The sequence below is a fragment of the Lolium rigidum genome, chromosome 7, assembly GCF_022539505.1.
Source record: "Lolium rigidum isolate FL_2022 chromosome 7, APGP_CSIRO_Lrig_0.1, whole genome shotgun sequence".
NCBI classification, from domain to species: Eukaryota; Viridiplantae; Streptophyta; class Magnoliopsida; order Poales; family Poaceae; genus Lolium; species Lolium rigidum.
The window spans coordinates 59,321,999-59,338,450 of record NC_061514.1 but is presented as its reverse complement, the minus strand read 5'-3'; the positions used below and the strand labels follow the sequence as shown (position 1 = coordinate 59,338,450).

Below are 16,452 nucleotides of genomic sequence, written 5' to 3'. Positions count from 1 at the left end.
TAATTGGTGTTGGCAATGTTACTACTCCTAGTGCAAAGCGTGCAAAATTGCCTGAAACTGCTAAAACTGCTGAAATTGATAAAACTGCTGAAATTTTTCAAAATATTGGGGATAATGATACCATTGCTGTAGATCATAATGGTTTAGACTTTGATGATTGTCACATCTCTGAAGTTATAAAGTTCTTACAAAAGCTTGCTAAAAGTCCTAATGCTAGTGCTATAAATTTGGCCTTTACAAAACATATTACAAATGCTCTCATAAAAGCTAGAGAAGAGAAACTAAAACTTGAAACTTCTATTCCTAGGAAGTTAGAAGATGGTTGGGAGCCCATCATTAAGATGAGGGTCAATGATTTTGATTGGAATGCTTTATGTGATCTTGGTGCAAGTATTTCTGTTATGCCTAAGAAAATCTATGATATGCTTGACTTGCCATCATTGAAAAATTGTTATTTGGATGTTAATCTTGTTGATAATGCTATAAAGAAACCTTTGGGGAGGATTGATAATGTTCGTATTATGGTTAACAATAACCTTGTCCACGTTGATTTTGTTGTCTTGGATATTGAATGCAATGCATCTTGTCCCATTATATTGGGAAGACCTTTTCTTCGAACTCGTTGGTGCTACCATTGATATGAAGGAAGGTAATATTAAATATCAATTTCCTCTCAAGAAAGGTATGGAACACTTCCCTAGAAAGAGAATGAAGTTACCTTATGATTCTATTATTAGAACAAATTATGATGTTGATGCTTCGTCTCTTGACAATACTTGATACACACTTTCTGCGCCTAGCTGAAAGGCGTTAAAGAAAAGCGCTTATGGGAGATAACCCATTATTTTACTTCTGCACCTTTATTTTATATTTGAGTCTTGGAAGTTGTTTACTATTGTAGCAACCTCTCCTTATCTTTATTTTATTGCATTGTTGTGCCAAGTAAAGTCTTTGATAGTAAAGCCAATACTAGATTTGGATTACTGCGCAGGAACAAATTTCTTGCTGTCACGAATTTGAGCAGTAGTCCCTGTAGAAAAATCAAAAATATCTGCCAATTTACGTGCGTGATCCTTAGATATGTACGCAACTTTCATTCAATTTGGGCATTTTCATCTGAGCAAGTCTGGTGCCACTTTAAAATTCGTCTTTACGAACTGTTCGTTTTGACAGATTCTGCCTTTTATTTCGCATTGCATGTTTTGCTATGTTTGATGGATTTCTTTGTTCCATTAACTTTCAGTAGCTTTGTGCAATGTCCAGAAGTGTTAAGAATGATTATGTCACCTCTGAATATATGATTTATGCACTCGACCCTCTAATGAGTTTGTTTCGAGTTTGGTGTGGAGGAAGTTTTCAAGGGTCAAGAGAGGAGGATGATACAATATGATCAAGAAGAGTGAAAAGTCAAAGCTTGGGGATGCCCCGTGGTTCATCCCTGCATATTTTAAGAAGACTCAAGCGTCTAAGCTTGGGGATGCCCAATGCATCCCTTCTTCATCGACAACTTATCAGGTTCCTCTAGTGAAACTATATTTTTATTCCGTCACATCTTATGTGCTTTACTTGGAGCGTCTGTTTGTTTTTATTTTTGTTTTTGTTTGAATAAAATCGGATCCTAGCATTCTTTGTTTGGGAGAGAGACACGCTCCGCTGTTTCGTATGAACACATGTGTTCTTAGCTTCATCTTTAATGTTCATTGCGAAATTTGAACTATTTCATTTATTGTTATATGGTTGGAAACGGAAAATGCCGCATGTGGTAAATGGTTTAATGTCTTGAATAATGTGATACTTGGCAATTGTTGTGCTCATATAGATCATGTTTAAGCTCTTGCATCATGTACCTTGTACTCATTAATGAATAACTACATAGAGCTTGTTAAATTTGGTTTGCATGATTGATCTCTAGAGTCTAGATATTTTCTGGTTGAGGTGTTTGAACAACAAGGAGACAATGTAAAGTCTTATAATGCTTACAATATGTTCATATGTGAGCTTTGCTGCACCTTTTGTACTTGAGTTTGCTTCAAACAACCTTGCTAGCCTAGCCTTGTATTGAGAGGAATTCTTCTCGTGCATCCAAATCCTTGAGCCAATAACCATGCCATTTGTGTCCACCATACCTACCTACTACATGGTATTTCTCCGCCATTCCAAAGTAAATTACTTGAGTGCTACCTTTAAAATTTCTATTCTTTGCCTTTGCAATATATAGCTCATGGGACAAATAGCTTAAAAACTATCGTGGTGAAGAATATGTACTTATGTGTTTTATTTCTTAATAAGTTGCTTGTTGAGCGGTAACCATGTTTTCTGGGGACGCCATCAACTTTTATCTTTGTTGAATATCATGTGAGTTGCTATGCATGTTCGTCTTGTCTGAAGTAAGAGCGATTTTCATGATCAAATGGTTTGAGTATGCATACTGTTAGAGAAGAACATTGGGCCGCTAATTAAAGCCATGATTCATGGTGGAAGTTTCAAGTGTGGACAACTAATCCTCAATCTCTTATGAGAATTTTAATTGTTGTTGAATGCTTATGCATTAAAGAGGAGTCCATTATATGTTGTCTATGTTGTCCCGGTATGGATGTCTAAGTTGAGAATAATCAAATGCGAGAAATCCAATGCGAGCTTTCTCCTTAGACCTTTGTACATGCGGCATAGAGGTACCCCTTTGTGACACTTGGTTGAAACATATGCTATGCAATGATAATCCGTGTTAATCCAAGCTAATTAGGACAAGGTGCAAGCACTATTAGTATACTATGCATGAGGCTTGCAACTTATAAGATGTCTTATACATAACACATATGCTTTATTACTACCGTTGACAAAATTGTTTCTTGTTTTCAAAATGAAAAGCTCTAGCACAAATATAGTAATCAATGCTTCCCTCTGCGAAGGGCCTATCTTCTACTTTATTGTTGAGTCAGTTTGCCTATTCTTTCTATCCCAGAAGCAAACACTTGTATCAATTGTGTGCATTCATTTTTACATGTTTACTTATTGCACTTGTTATATTACTTTGTGTTGACAATTATCCATGAGATATACATGTTGAAGTTGAAAGCAACCGCTGAAACTTAATCTTCCTTTGTGTTGCTTCAATGCCTTTACTTTGAATCTATTGCTTTATGAGTAACTCTTATGCAAGTCTTATTGATGCTTGTCTTGAAAGTATTATTCATGAAAAATCTTTGCTATATGATTCATTTGTTTACTCATTATCTTCATCATTGCTTCGAATCGCTGCATTCATCTCATATGCTTTACAATAGTATGATCAAGATTATGATAGCATGTCACTTCAGAAATTATCTTTGTTATCGTTTACCTACTCGAGGGCGAGTAGGAACTAAGCTTAGGGATGCTTGATACGTCCCAAACGTATCTATAATTTCTTATGTTCCATGCTAGCTTTATGATGATACTCACATGTTTTATACACATTGTATGTCATATTTATGCGTTTTCCGGAACTAACCTATTGACGAGATGCCGAAGAGCCGATTCGTTGTTTTCGCTATTTTTGGTTTCAGAAATCCTAGTAAGGAAATATTCTCGGAATTGGACGAAATCAACGCCCAGGGTCCTATTTTTGCACGAAGCTTCCAGAAGTCCGAGGGAGAGACGAAGTGGGGCCACGAGGTGGTGACACACTAGCGCGGCGTGGCCTGGCCCTTGGCCGCGCGGCCCTGTTGTGTGGGCCCCTCGTGACGCCCCTTGACCTGCCCTTCCGCCTACTTAAAGCCTTCATCGCGAAACCCCCAGTACCGAGAGCCACGATACGGAAAACCTTCCGCAGACGCCGCCGCCGCCAATCCCATCTTGGGGATTCGGAGATCGCTCTCGCACTCCACGGAGAGGGGAATCATCTCCCGGAGGTCTCTTCATCGCCATGATCGCCTCCGATCGATGTGTGAGTAGTTCACCCCTGGACTATGGGTCCATAGCAGTAGCTAGATGGTCGTCTTCTCCTCATTATGCTATCATGTTAGATCTTGTGAGCTGCCTATCATGATCAAGATCATCTATTTGTAATCCTACATGTTGTGTTTGTTGGGATCCGATGAATATTGAATACTATGTCAAGTTGATTATCAATCTATCATATATGTTGTTTATGTTCTTGCATGCTCTCCGTTGCTAGTAGAGGCTCGGCCAAGTTGATACTTGTGACTCCAAGAGGGAGTATTTATGCTCGATAGTGGGTTCATGCCTCCATTAAATCCGGGACAGGTGATGAAAGTTCTAAGGTTGTGGATGTGTCTGTTGCCACTAGGGATAAAACATCGATGCTTTGTCTAAGGATATTTGTGTTGATTACATTACGCACCATACTTAATGCAATTGTCTCGTTGTTTACAACTTAATACTGGAGGGGGTTCGGATGATAACCTGAAGGTGGACTTTTTAGGCATAGATGCATGCCGGATAGCGGTCTATGTACTTTGTCGTAATGCCCTGATTGAATCTCATAGTACTCATCATGATATATGTATGTGCATTGTTATGCCTTCTTTATTTGTCAATTGCCCAACTGTAATTTGTTCACCCAACATCTGCTATCTTATGGGAGAGACACCACTAGTGATCTGTGGACCCCGGTCCTATTCTTTACATCTGAAATAAATCTACTGCAATTTTTCTTTACTGTTTTTCGCAAACAAACACCATCATCCACACTATACATCTAATTCTTTGTTTACAGCAAGCCGGTGAGATTGACAACCTCACTGTTACGTTGGGGCAAAGTTCTGTGATTGTGTTGTGCAGGTTCCACGTTGGCGCCGAATCCCCGGTGTTGCGCCGCACTACACTCCTCCGCCATCAACCTTCAACGTGCCTCTTGACTCCTACCGGTTCGATTAAACCTTGGTTTCTTATCGAGGGAAACTTGCTGCTCGTGCGCATCACACCTTCCTCTTGGAGTTCCCAACGGACGTGTCAACTACACGCATCAAGCAAATTTCTGGCGCCGTTGCCGGGGACCTGAAGAAAAGTTACTCCACAAAGATTTCTAACTCCCACGTCAACTGGCAGCAGTGGCGAAGACGGTGATGGAAATATGCCCTAGAGGCAATAGTGAAGTTGCATTATTATATATTTCTTGTTTCATAATTACTTTATGGTTTTGTGCTATAATTGTATTAATTTAAAATATTTGTGATATCGGAGGGAACCCTAATACATGGGTGAAATTATAAACACCATAAAGATATCCCTAGTCTAGCCTCTAAGACTAGTTGATATAAAATTCATAGTTTTGGTTTCCTAGCTATTGGGAAAAAGTAAAGTGTTACGATGTTGCTACTGATATAAGAGAATAACATTGTTAGCCAAAAAATGGTGTTGGATAGACCCCAATTCCTATACCGTGAAAGGATCGTCAATATCGTTATCGGTAGTTTCTCATAACAAGTATTACTGCTAGTAAGATCGTTAGACCATAAGACTTATACGGACTTGGATACCATATCGATGTCACAAGATCATAAAATGTTACCTCGTGACTGAGTAACAATAAATGTGTTCTTCGTTCATACCAGATAGTATGATGTAGCTCTGCATGAAGTAGTTATGGGAATTGCTACCCCAATGATGGAGATATACACTCTGGCGCCCACTCAAGTTTCATGGTGTTTTGCTGGCGTGTAGTTGACGTGGGAGTTAGAAATCTTCGTGGTGTAACTTTTCTTCAGTTCCCCGGCAACGGCGCCAGAAAAAGAGCTTGATAGCGTGCAAGACACACGTCCGTTGGGAACCCCAAGAGGAAGGTGTGATGCGTACAACAGACAAGTTTTCCCTCGCAAGAAACCAAGGTTATCGAACCAGTAGGAGTCAAGGAACACGTGAAGGTTGTTGGTGGCGGAGTGTAGTGCGGCGCAACACCAGGGATTCCGGCGCCAACGTGGAACCTGCACAACACAATCAAAGTACTTTGCCCCAACGTAACAGTGAGGTTGTCAATCTCACCGGCTTGCTGTAAACAAAGGATTAGATGTATAGTGTGGATGATGATGATTGTTTGCGAAGAACAGTAAAGAACAAGTATTGCAGTAGATTGTATTTCAGATGTAAAGAATGGACCGGGGTCCACAGCTCACTCGTGGTGTCTCTCCCATAAGATAAATAGCATGTTGGGTGAACAAATTACAGATTGGGCAATTGACAAATAAAGAAGGCATAACAATGCACATACATATATCATGATGAGTACTATGAGATTTAATCGTGGCATTACGACAAAGTACATAGACCGCTATCCAACATGTATCTATGCCTAAAAAGTCCACCTTCAAGTTATCATCCGAACCCTTCCAGTATTAAGTTGCAAACAACATGCACAACTGCATTAAGTATGGTGCGTAAAGTAATCAACACAAATATCCTTAGACAAAGCATCGATGTTTTATCCCTAGTGGCAACAAGACATCCACAACCTTAGAACTTTCTCGTCACCGTCCCGATTCAATGGAGGCATGAACCCACTATCGAGCATAAATACTCCCTCTTGGAGTCACAAGTATCAACTTGGCCGTGAGCCTCTACTAGCAACTGAGAGCATGCAAGAACATAAACAACATATATGATAGATTGATAATCAACTTGACATAGTATTCAATATTCATCGGATCCCAACAAACACAACATGTAGCATTACAAATAGATGATCTTGATCATGATAGGCAGCTCACAAGATCTAACATGATAGCACAACGAGGAGAAGACAACCATCTAGCTACTGCTATGGACCCATAGTCCAGGGGTGAACTACTCACACATCGATCCGGAGGCGATCATGGCGATGAAGAGACCTCCGGGATATGATTCCCCTCTCCGGCAGGTGCCGGAGGCGATCTCCCGAATCCCCCGAGATGGGATTGGCGGTGGCGGCGTCTCCGGAAGGTTTTCCGTATCGTGGCTCTCGTGCATCGGGATTTTCGCGACGAAGGCTTTAAGTAGGCGGAAGGGCGGAGTCGGAGGGCTGACGAGGGCCCCACACGCCAGGGCGGCGCGGGCCCCCCTTAGGCCGCGCGGCCCTAGTGTGGCGGCGCCTCGTCGCCCCACTTCATAACTCCTTCGGTCTTCTGGAAGCTTCGTGGAAAAATAAGACCATGGGCGTTGATTTCGTCCAATTCCGAGAATATTTCCTTTGTAGGATTTCTGAAACCAAAAACAGCAGAAAATAGCAACTGGCTCTTCGACATCTCGTCAATAGGTTAGTGCCGAAAAATGCGTAATAATGACATAAAGTGTGTATAAAACATGTGAGTATCATCATAAAAGTAGCATGGAACATAAGAAATTATAGATACGTTTGAGACGTATCAAGCATCCCCAAGCTTAGTTCCTACTCGCCCTCGAGTAGGTAAACGATAACAAGGATAATTTCTGAAGTGACATGCTATCATAATCTTGATCAATACTATTGTAAAGCATATGAGATGAATGCAGCGATTCGAAGCAATGGTGAAGACAATGATTAAACAAATGAATCATATAGCAAAGACTTTTCATGAATAGTACTTTCAAGACAAGCATCAATAAGACTTGCATAAGAGTTAACTCATAAAGCAATAAATTCTTAGTAGAAAGCTTTGAAGCAACATAAAGGAAGATATAAGTTTCAGCAGTTGCTTTCAACTTCAACATGTATATCTCATGAATAATTGTCAACACAAAGTAATATAACAAGTGCAATAGGTAAACATGTAAGAATCAATGCACACAGTTCACACAAGTGTTTGCTTCTAAGATAGAAAGAAGTAGGTAAACTGATTCAACAATAAAGTAGAAGATAGGCCCTTCGCAGAGGGAAGCATGGATTACTATATTTGTGCTAGAGCTTTTCATTTTGAAAACATAGAAACAATTTTGTCAACGGTAGTAATAAATCATTTGTGTTATGTATAAGATATCCTATAAGTTGCAAGCCTCATGCATAGATTACCAATAGTGCTCGCACCTTGTCCTAATTAGCTTGGATTAACATGGATTATCATTGTATAGCATATGTTTCAACCAAGTGTCACAAAGGGGTACCTCTATGCCGCTCGTACAAAGGTCTAAGGAGAAAGTTCGCATTGGATTTCTCGCTTTTTGATTATTCTCAACTTAGACATCCATACCGGGACAACATAGACAACAGATAATGGACTCCTCTTTAATGCATAAGCATTCAACAACAGTTAAAATTCTCATAAGAGATTGAGGATTGATTGTCCAAACTGAAACTTCCACCATGATTCATGGCTTTAGTTAGCGCCCCAATGTTATTCTCTAATATATGCATACTCAAACCATTTGATCATGAAAATCGCCCTTACTTCAGACAAGAAGAATATGCATAGCAACTCTCATGATATTTAACAAAGGTGTAATAGTTGATGGCGTCCCCAGAAGCATGGTTACCGCTCAACAAGCAACTTATTAAGAAATAAGATACATAGCTACATATTCTTCACCACAATAGTTTTTAAGGCTATTTTTCCCATGATCTATATATTGCAAAGACAAAGAATATAATTTTAAAGGTAGCACTCAAGTAATGTACTTTGGAATGGCAGAGAAATACCATGTAGTAGGTAGGTATGGTGGACACAATTGGCATAGTTTTTGGCTCAAGGATTTGGATGCACGAGAAGAATTCCTCTCAATACAAGGCTAGGCTAGCAAGGTTGTTTGAAGCAAACTCAAGTATAAAACGGTACAGCAAAACTCACATATGAACATATTGTAAGCATTATAAGACTTTACATCGTCTTCCTTGTTGTTCAAACACCTTAACCGTGAAAATATCTAGACTCTAGAGACCAATCATGCAAACCAAATTTTAACAAGCTCTATGTAGTTCTTCATTAATAAGGGCAAAGTACATGATGCAAGAGCTTAAACATGATCTATATGAGCACAAAAATTGCCAAGTATCAAATTATTCAAGACATTATACCATTTACCACATGCAGCATTTTCTGTTTCCAACCATATAACAATGAACGAAGCAGTTTCAACCTTCGCCATGAACATTAAGAATAAAGCTAAGAACATATGTGTTCATACGAAACAGCGGAGCGTGTCTCTCTCCAAAACAAGGAATGCTAGGATCCGATTTTATTCAAACAAAAACAAAAATAAAAACAAACAGACGCTCCAAGTAAAGCACATAAGATGTGACGGAATAAAAATATAGTTTCACTAGAGGTGACCTGATAAGTTGTCGATGAAGAAGGGATGCCTTGGGCATCCCCAAGCTTATATGCTTGAATCTTCTTAAAATATGCAGGGATGAACCACGGGGCATCCCCAAGCTTAGACTTTTCACTCTTCTTGATCATATTGTATCATCCTCCTCTCTTGACCCTTGAAAACTTCCTCCACACCAAACTCAAAACAAACTCATTAGAGGGTTAGTGCATAATTGAAAATTCATATATTCGGAGGTTACATAATCATTCTTAACACTTCTGGACATTGCACAAAGCTACCGAAAGTTAATGGAACAAAGAAATCCATCAAACATAGCAAAACAGGCAATGTGAAATAAAAGGCGAATCTGTCAAAAACGGAACGAGTCAGTAAAGACGAATTTTTCAGGGGCACTTAACTTGCTCAGATGAAAATTCCCAAATTGAATGAAATTGCGTACATATCCGAGGATCACGCACGTAAATTGGCAGATTTTTTCTAAATTTTCTACAGCGAGGGCGGCTCAATTTCGTGACGAGCAAGAAATCTGCTTCTGCGCAGTAATCCAAATCTAGTATTGACTTTACTATCAAAGACTTTACTTGGCACAACAATGCAATAAAATAAAGATAAGGAGAGGTTGCTACAGTAGTAACAACTTCCAAGACTCAAATATAAAATAAAGGTGCAGAAGTAAAATAATGGGTTGTCTCCCATAAGCGCTTTTCTTTAACGCCTTTCAGCTAGGCAAAGAAAGTGTGAATCAAGTATTATCAAGAGACCAAGCATCAACATCAATATGTATGTTAGATGCTCCCCCATCCGTAGTGGTGCTAAGGGCTTTGTCAATTTTAGGCCTATAATAGTTTTTTTGGCTTAGGCACTTTAGAGACATACATAAACTTTTGCTCCTTACCCACATAGGCTTTCTCCTTAAACTTAAGAGAAGAAAAAGTTGAACCCAAGGTTCCCATAGCTTCTTCAAGTTCACTAATCCTATGGGTTCGATTGTCATGAGTAGCACAAGTTTCTAAAACAGACAATTCTCTCATTGATTCCACTTAGAGTTTTATCAAGTTTATCAGTGTTATTAAGTAATATTCCCAATTTAGTCTCAACACCTGGAAGATTTTTCTCTATGGCTTCCAACTTTTTCATGACATCTTCAAGAGAGATTTCAATTTTAGCCTCATTAACAGGTGGTATTCCAACTAGACTCTCAATGATGCAACTAGCTTCTAAAGCAGGAGTGCCTATGAAATTACCTCACGCAAGAGTATCAAGAACATATCTATTCCAACTAGAGATACCAACGTAAAAGTTCCTAAGTAGTATAATAGTGGAGTGTTTCTTAATACACCTATGATGAGCATCACTAATTCTATACCAAGCATCTTTAAAACTTTCCCCCCCTTGTTGCTTAAATGAACGAACTTCAACTTCCGGATTACTCATTTTTAGTAATAGTAAATAAAGCAAACTAAATAAAGTAAATGCAAGTAACTAATTTTTTTTTGTTTTCAATATAGAGAACAAGACAGTAAATAAAGTAAAACTAGCAACTAATTTTTTTGTATTTTTGATATAAGAGCAAACAAAGCAGTAAATAAAGTAAAGTAAAGCAAGACAAAAACAAAGTAAAGAGATTGGATGTGGGAGACTCCCCTTGCAGCGTGTCTTGATGTCCCCGACAACGGCGCCAGAAAAAGAGCTGCTGGCGTGTAGTTAACGTGAGAGTTAGAAATCTTCGTGGTGTAACTTTTCTTCAGTTCCCCGGCAACGGCGCCAGAAAAAGAGCTTGATAGCGTGCAAGACACACGGCCGTTGGGAACCCCAAGAGGAAGGTGTGATGCGTACAGCAGCAAGTTTTCCCTCAATAATAAACCAAGGTTATCGAACCAGTAGGAGTCAAGGAACACGTGAAGGTTGTTGGTGGCGGAGTGTAGTGCGGCGCAACACCAGGGATTCCGGCGCCAACGTGGAACCTGCACAACACAATCAAAGTACTTTGCCCCAACGTAACAGTGAGGTTGTCAATCTCACCAGCTTGCTGTAAACAAATGATTAGATGTATAGTGTGGATGATGATTGTTTGCGAAGAACAGTAAAGAACAAGTATTGCAGTAGATTGTATTTCAGATGTAAAGAATGGACCGGGGTCCACAGTTCACTAGTGGTGTCTCTCCCATAAGATAAATAGCATGTTGGGTGAAGAAATTACAGTTGGGCAATTGACAAATAAAGAAGGCATAACAATGCACATACATATATCATGATGAGTACTATGAGATTTAATCAGGGCATTACGACAAAGTACATAGACCGCTATCCAACATGCATCTATGCCTAAAAAGTCCACCTCCAGGTTATCATCCGAACCCCTTCCAGTATTAAGTTGCAAACAACAGACAATTGCATTAAGTATGGTGCGTAAAGTAATCAACACAAATATCCTTAGACAAAACATCGATGTTTTATCCCTAGTGGCAACATCACATCCACGACCTTAGAACTTTCTGTCACTGTCCCAGATTCAATGGAGGCATGAACCCACTATCGAGCATAAATACTCTCTCTTGGAGTCACAAGTATCAACTTGGCCAGAGCCTCTACTAGCAATGGAGAGCATGCAAGAACATAAACAACATATATGATAGATTGATAATCAACTTGACATAGTATTCAATATTCATCGGATCCCAACAAACACAACATGTAGCATTACAAATAGATGATCTTGATCATGATAGGCAGCTCACAAGATCTAACATGATAGCACAACGAGGAGAGGACAACCATCTAGCTACTGCTATGGACCCATAGTTCAGGGGTGAACTACTCACACATCGATCCGGAGGCGATCATGGCGATGAAGAGACCTCCGGGATATGATTCCCCTCTCCGGCAGGGTGCCGGAGGCGATCTCCTGAATCCCCCGAGATGGGATTGGCGGCGGCGTCTCTGGAAGGTTTTCCGTATCGTGGCTCTCGGTACTGGGGTTTTCGCGATGAAGGCTTTAAGTAGGCGGAAGGGCGGAGTCGGAGGGCTGACGAGGGCCCCACACGCCAGGGCGGCGCGGGCCCCCCTTAGGCCGCGCGGCCCTAGTGTGGTGGCGCCTCGTCGCCCCACTTCGTAACTCCCTCGGTCTTCTGGAAGCTTCGTGGAAAAATAAGACCCTGGGCGTTGATTTCGTCCAATTCTGAGAATATTTCCTTTGTAGGATTCCTGAAACCAAAAACAGCAGAAAACAGCAACTGGCTCTTCGGCATCTCGTCAATAGGTTAGTGCCGGAAAATACGTAATAATAACATAAAGTGTGTATAAAACATGTGAGTATCATCATAAAAGTAGCATGGAACATAAGAAATTATAGATACGTTTGAGATGTATCATGTTTTCATGGTCTGGATGGACACGTGAGTAAGTTCTTATGTCACAGGAACACCATTGATACATAATGAGTAAAGGAGTACATTCCCGGTAACGAGAATAACATAATAGTTTCACCTCGGGCTATGTAAAATGTCTTGGAAGGTTCATGCGAATAAGATCATTGTGTTATACGTGGGTATTTATGCGGTGATCAAGAGATTGGCATTAATCATTGTCAAGGAAGGTTGTTGCAGACATGTCCAAATATATTCGTACCCATAGAATTACACACTTAAGGTTCAACAACATCTAGAATGTCAGTGTGATACAAAATAGATTATGTGATTCGAAAGGTTGCTCGGAACATAATGGTTTTGGTTATTTTGGAAGGTGTCAGAAGGTAATAGAACATCCCGAAACATCGTAGATTTTCACGCCTCTAAGTTACTGAATTTCCTCAATCGTGTGTATTATATATTGTAAGTAACTGGTGAAATTAATAAGTGGGGAGTTTTCCAAATATTGGTTCATTGTTACATACTTACATTCCATTGCATCTAACCTTTAGATGTTGCTCGGGCACATGGACACAGGTAAGGAAATATCATATTTTTTTTAACAACCGGGAGGAGTATTGCCTTTTTTCATTAAGAAGAGGCACAATTGGTTTTCCTCATAGCTCCACATATGTCATGTTCCTAATGAATATTTGCAGGCATGTCAAACACTACATATACATTGTCAAAATATAGTTCACATTTTTTATGAATTTTTTCTATTAGTTTATTGTTCATACCTAGACTAATGATCGCTATCTCCTTGCTTACTATACTAGGTTAATTTATCTACTCCCTCCGGTTCATATTAATTGACTCAATTTATCTTAAATTTTTAATATAAATGTATCTAGTTAACAAACACGTCTAGATATATTCGTATATAGACATAGTTGAGTCATACATCAGAGAAAGTAGCATATTCTTTCTTATCGGAGTATATTATTCTTTTCGTGCCAATGCCTAACCCATGCAAGTATAATTGCAGAAACACACACATGAGTACATGACACATGCATGCATGTATGACTCTCAACGTGTTGATCATTATTACTGGTATTTGCTTATGAAAAGTTTGAACGGCAATTCATCGTTCAAAGATCCCCTCCTAGCTACGCAGCCAACAACCTCACATGCGTTCACCGATATCTCCGTAAGATCGCGATAGATGCGACGGCCTGTCGCCAATGTAACAACCATGCACAGCAACGTGACCACAGGATCGCGATCTTTAAAACTGCTACTTGTATCCAGCACGGCGTATCCTCGCTGCCGCCGATTGGGTGTCCGACGGCAACGGCGACGGCTTGGACGCTTGCGCCGGATGGTGTTAGAATATACGGCCGTCGCCATGTGCAGCGCCGGCACCTACCAATGCGAGGGCCCGCCGTGGTTGGTTGCTCCGCCGCTCACCAGCGTGTGCAAAAGACCTGTGTAGGTGTGTTGGCGCTGGGCATGACGGGCGGAATTCAACCCGATCTTCAGGTCTTTCCGGATGTAACGAAGTAATCATACAAGGACCATGGTCTAAATCATTCTGGAAGCTGCACACGTTAGCCCAATGATGAGAGAAGTGTGGCATTAAACGTGGAAATTAATTACCCGCAAAAAACGTGGAAATTAATTAATATTTTGTTTTGAAACAAGTAAAGATGCATACCTTCATAAATACATACATCCAGTCACCCCTACGAACACCTCCACCCTACCCCTTTGAGAACCTCCAAACGATTGAAATATGATTGGCTTTGCTCGTTTGTTTGCCTATTGAATTTAGTTCTGCACTGGTATATCCTTTATGGCGTGTATGCTCTCGATTGTTCTAGATATGTGAGGCACGAATGTACAAATAGGAAGTTAATAAAGTTGCAGCCTTTTGATCTGAAAAAAAGGAAGTTACTTCTTTTTACCGGGAGAAGGGTCTAGAGGACCACAAAGCTTTCATTCGCATGTGTGGGTTACAATTACAAAGAGGACTTGATAAAAAAAGAGTGAAAAACACAACATTGACTTACAAACTACACACTGAAAATCTTAAAAATTGACCCGGTCTTCCACCACCGTTGCCGATGCACTGCTTCGAAACCTCGTCGCGGATACCACCACCTGGGACAAACCACTTGGGGTAGAGACGACGTAGAATACCATGTTGAAGCCAAAGATCCTTCGAGTTGGAGGACGAAGATCCATCGAAGGAAGATACCTTGAGGCACAGAGTGTCCCCCTTGGCCAAATATAGAGGGGGCGCACCTCGATGATGCTTGGGAACTTCTACCATTGAAGCTTCACTATCTTCCCTGATACCGTTGGATCTCATCCTACTAGTAGTGCTACTATGCACAGAGGATCCGCCTCTCCCCTCCCATCGTGGTGAAGTCGCCGACTGAGAGGAAGGGGAGAGCCAGAAGCTACATGGAGACTCTCAACGTGAGGACGGCATGAGAGAGAGAAACTAAAAGTTTACTTATTTTCGAACGGTGGTTTACCACTAAATACCTGAGGAAGATGTGAAAACGTAGGATCTCTCATGACTCTAACGTGCACGTGGAGGCGTGGAGCGCCCGGATGGCGAGATGGAAAATAACCCCAAAACCGGTTGGCCTTTTGAAAAAGCGCAGCAAAACGTCGGTACTCAAAGCCCACCGTGCGAGACCGAGGCGTGGCCCCCGCTTGTTATAAGAGAGACGGGGTCTCTGCTTCCCCGCGTCTCTAGAGCCAGCAAGCAAACCACCGCCGCCCGCTCGACTCCGCAACTCCCTCTCCCTCCAAAACCGCCAGATCGATCCATCCATCGCAACCCAACCAAACGACGCTACACACACATGGCCGGCGACGACTGGCGCTGCCGGAAGCATCCGCCCATGCCGTGCGGCGGGGTGTGCCCGCACTGCCTCCGCGACCGCCTCATCCGGCTCTGCCCCGACTGCGCGCGCACGCGGCCCTGCCCCTGCGCCTGCGCGGCCTCCACCTCCCCGTCCTCCTCGGCGTCGTCCGCCTCCGGCGGCGGCGGCGCGGCCGTCGGCCGCGTGTGCAGCCTCATCGAGCGGGAGCGCCGGATCGGGCGCTCGCGGTCCGTGGCCGCCGCGTCCGGGGGCATCGGCGTGGGCGACGAGAAGCGCAGGTCCAGGGTCTGGGGCTGGGCGTCGTTCCGAAAGCCGGCGGCGGGTGGCAGGGGATTGGACGTGGACGACGAGGTGGAGCAGGATCGCGACGAGGACGCGGCGGCGGCATTGGCGCGGTCGAGCTCTGTCTCCGCGACGAAGCCGGCGCCCAAGGCGGGAGGGTGGGGCCGGTTCCTGCCCGGCCCGATCAAGGCGCTGCGGCACCGCAAGTCGCGCGCCGGTGCAGGGGATAGAGACGATCGCCGGGAGGGCGTGTGGTGAGAGATGGCCGGCCGGCCGGCGCGCGCGTGATTAGGTTCTCTTTTTTCCTGTTTATCAATGATTGGATCTTGCTGAGAATTCTGTAACTATGAGGCCTTCTGAACTTTCTTTTCTATCTTGCGCCGGTATATATAATACATAAAAGTGTGAATATGTTTAGTGCGCATCTCATTCTCAAAGCGGGGAATTTCAGACTTCTTCCCTGTTTGTGCGATGTTCACATGTTCCTAATCTGTCCAAGTTCCACTGACGTTACACGCAGTGTAAGACCATCTCTATCAAACACCGTATTTTCAAAACACAGTAATACTAAATTGTTACTTTTTTCAAAATAAAATTGACGTAAGAAATAAACATGCACTTTGTACATTCAATTAAACATTGCAGCATTCAGTTTAAACATGCAATAAAATCCGCCATAATATCCTACGAATAAGCCGCACGAC

The 16,452-nt window shown here is 41.8% G+C and overlaps 1 protein-coding gene across 1 annotated transcript; it reads left to right on the top strand.

The window, feature by feature from the left end:
* The first annotated feature begins 15,445 nt into the window (after window positions 1-15,445).
* LOC124671415 lies at window positions 15,446-16,006 on the top strand. The gene has a single exon (XM_047207787.1). It carries the CDS (start codon window positions 15,446-15,448, stop codon window positions 16,004-16,006), a length of 561 nt encoding a protein of 186 aa, XP_047063743.1.
* The last annotated feature ends 446 nt before the right edge of the window (window positions 16,007-16,452 follow it).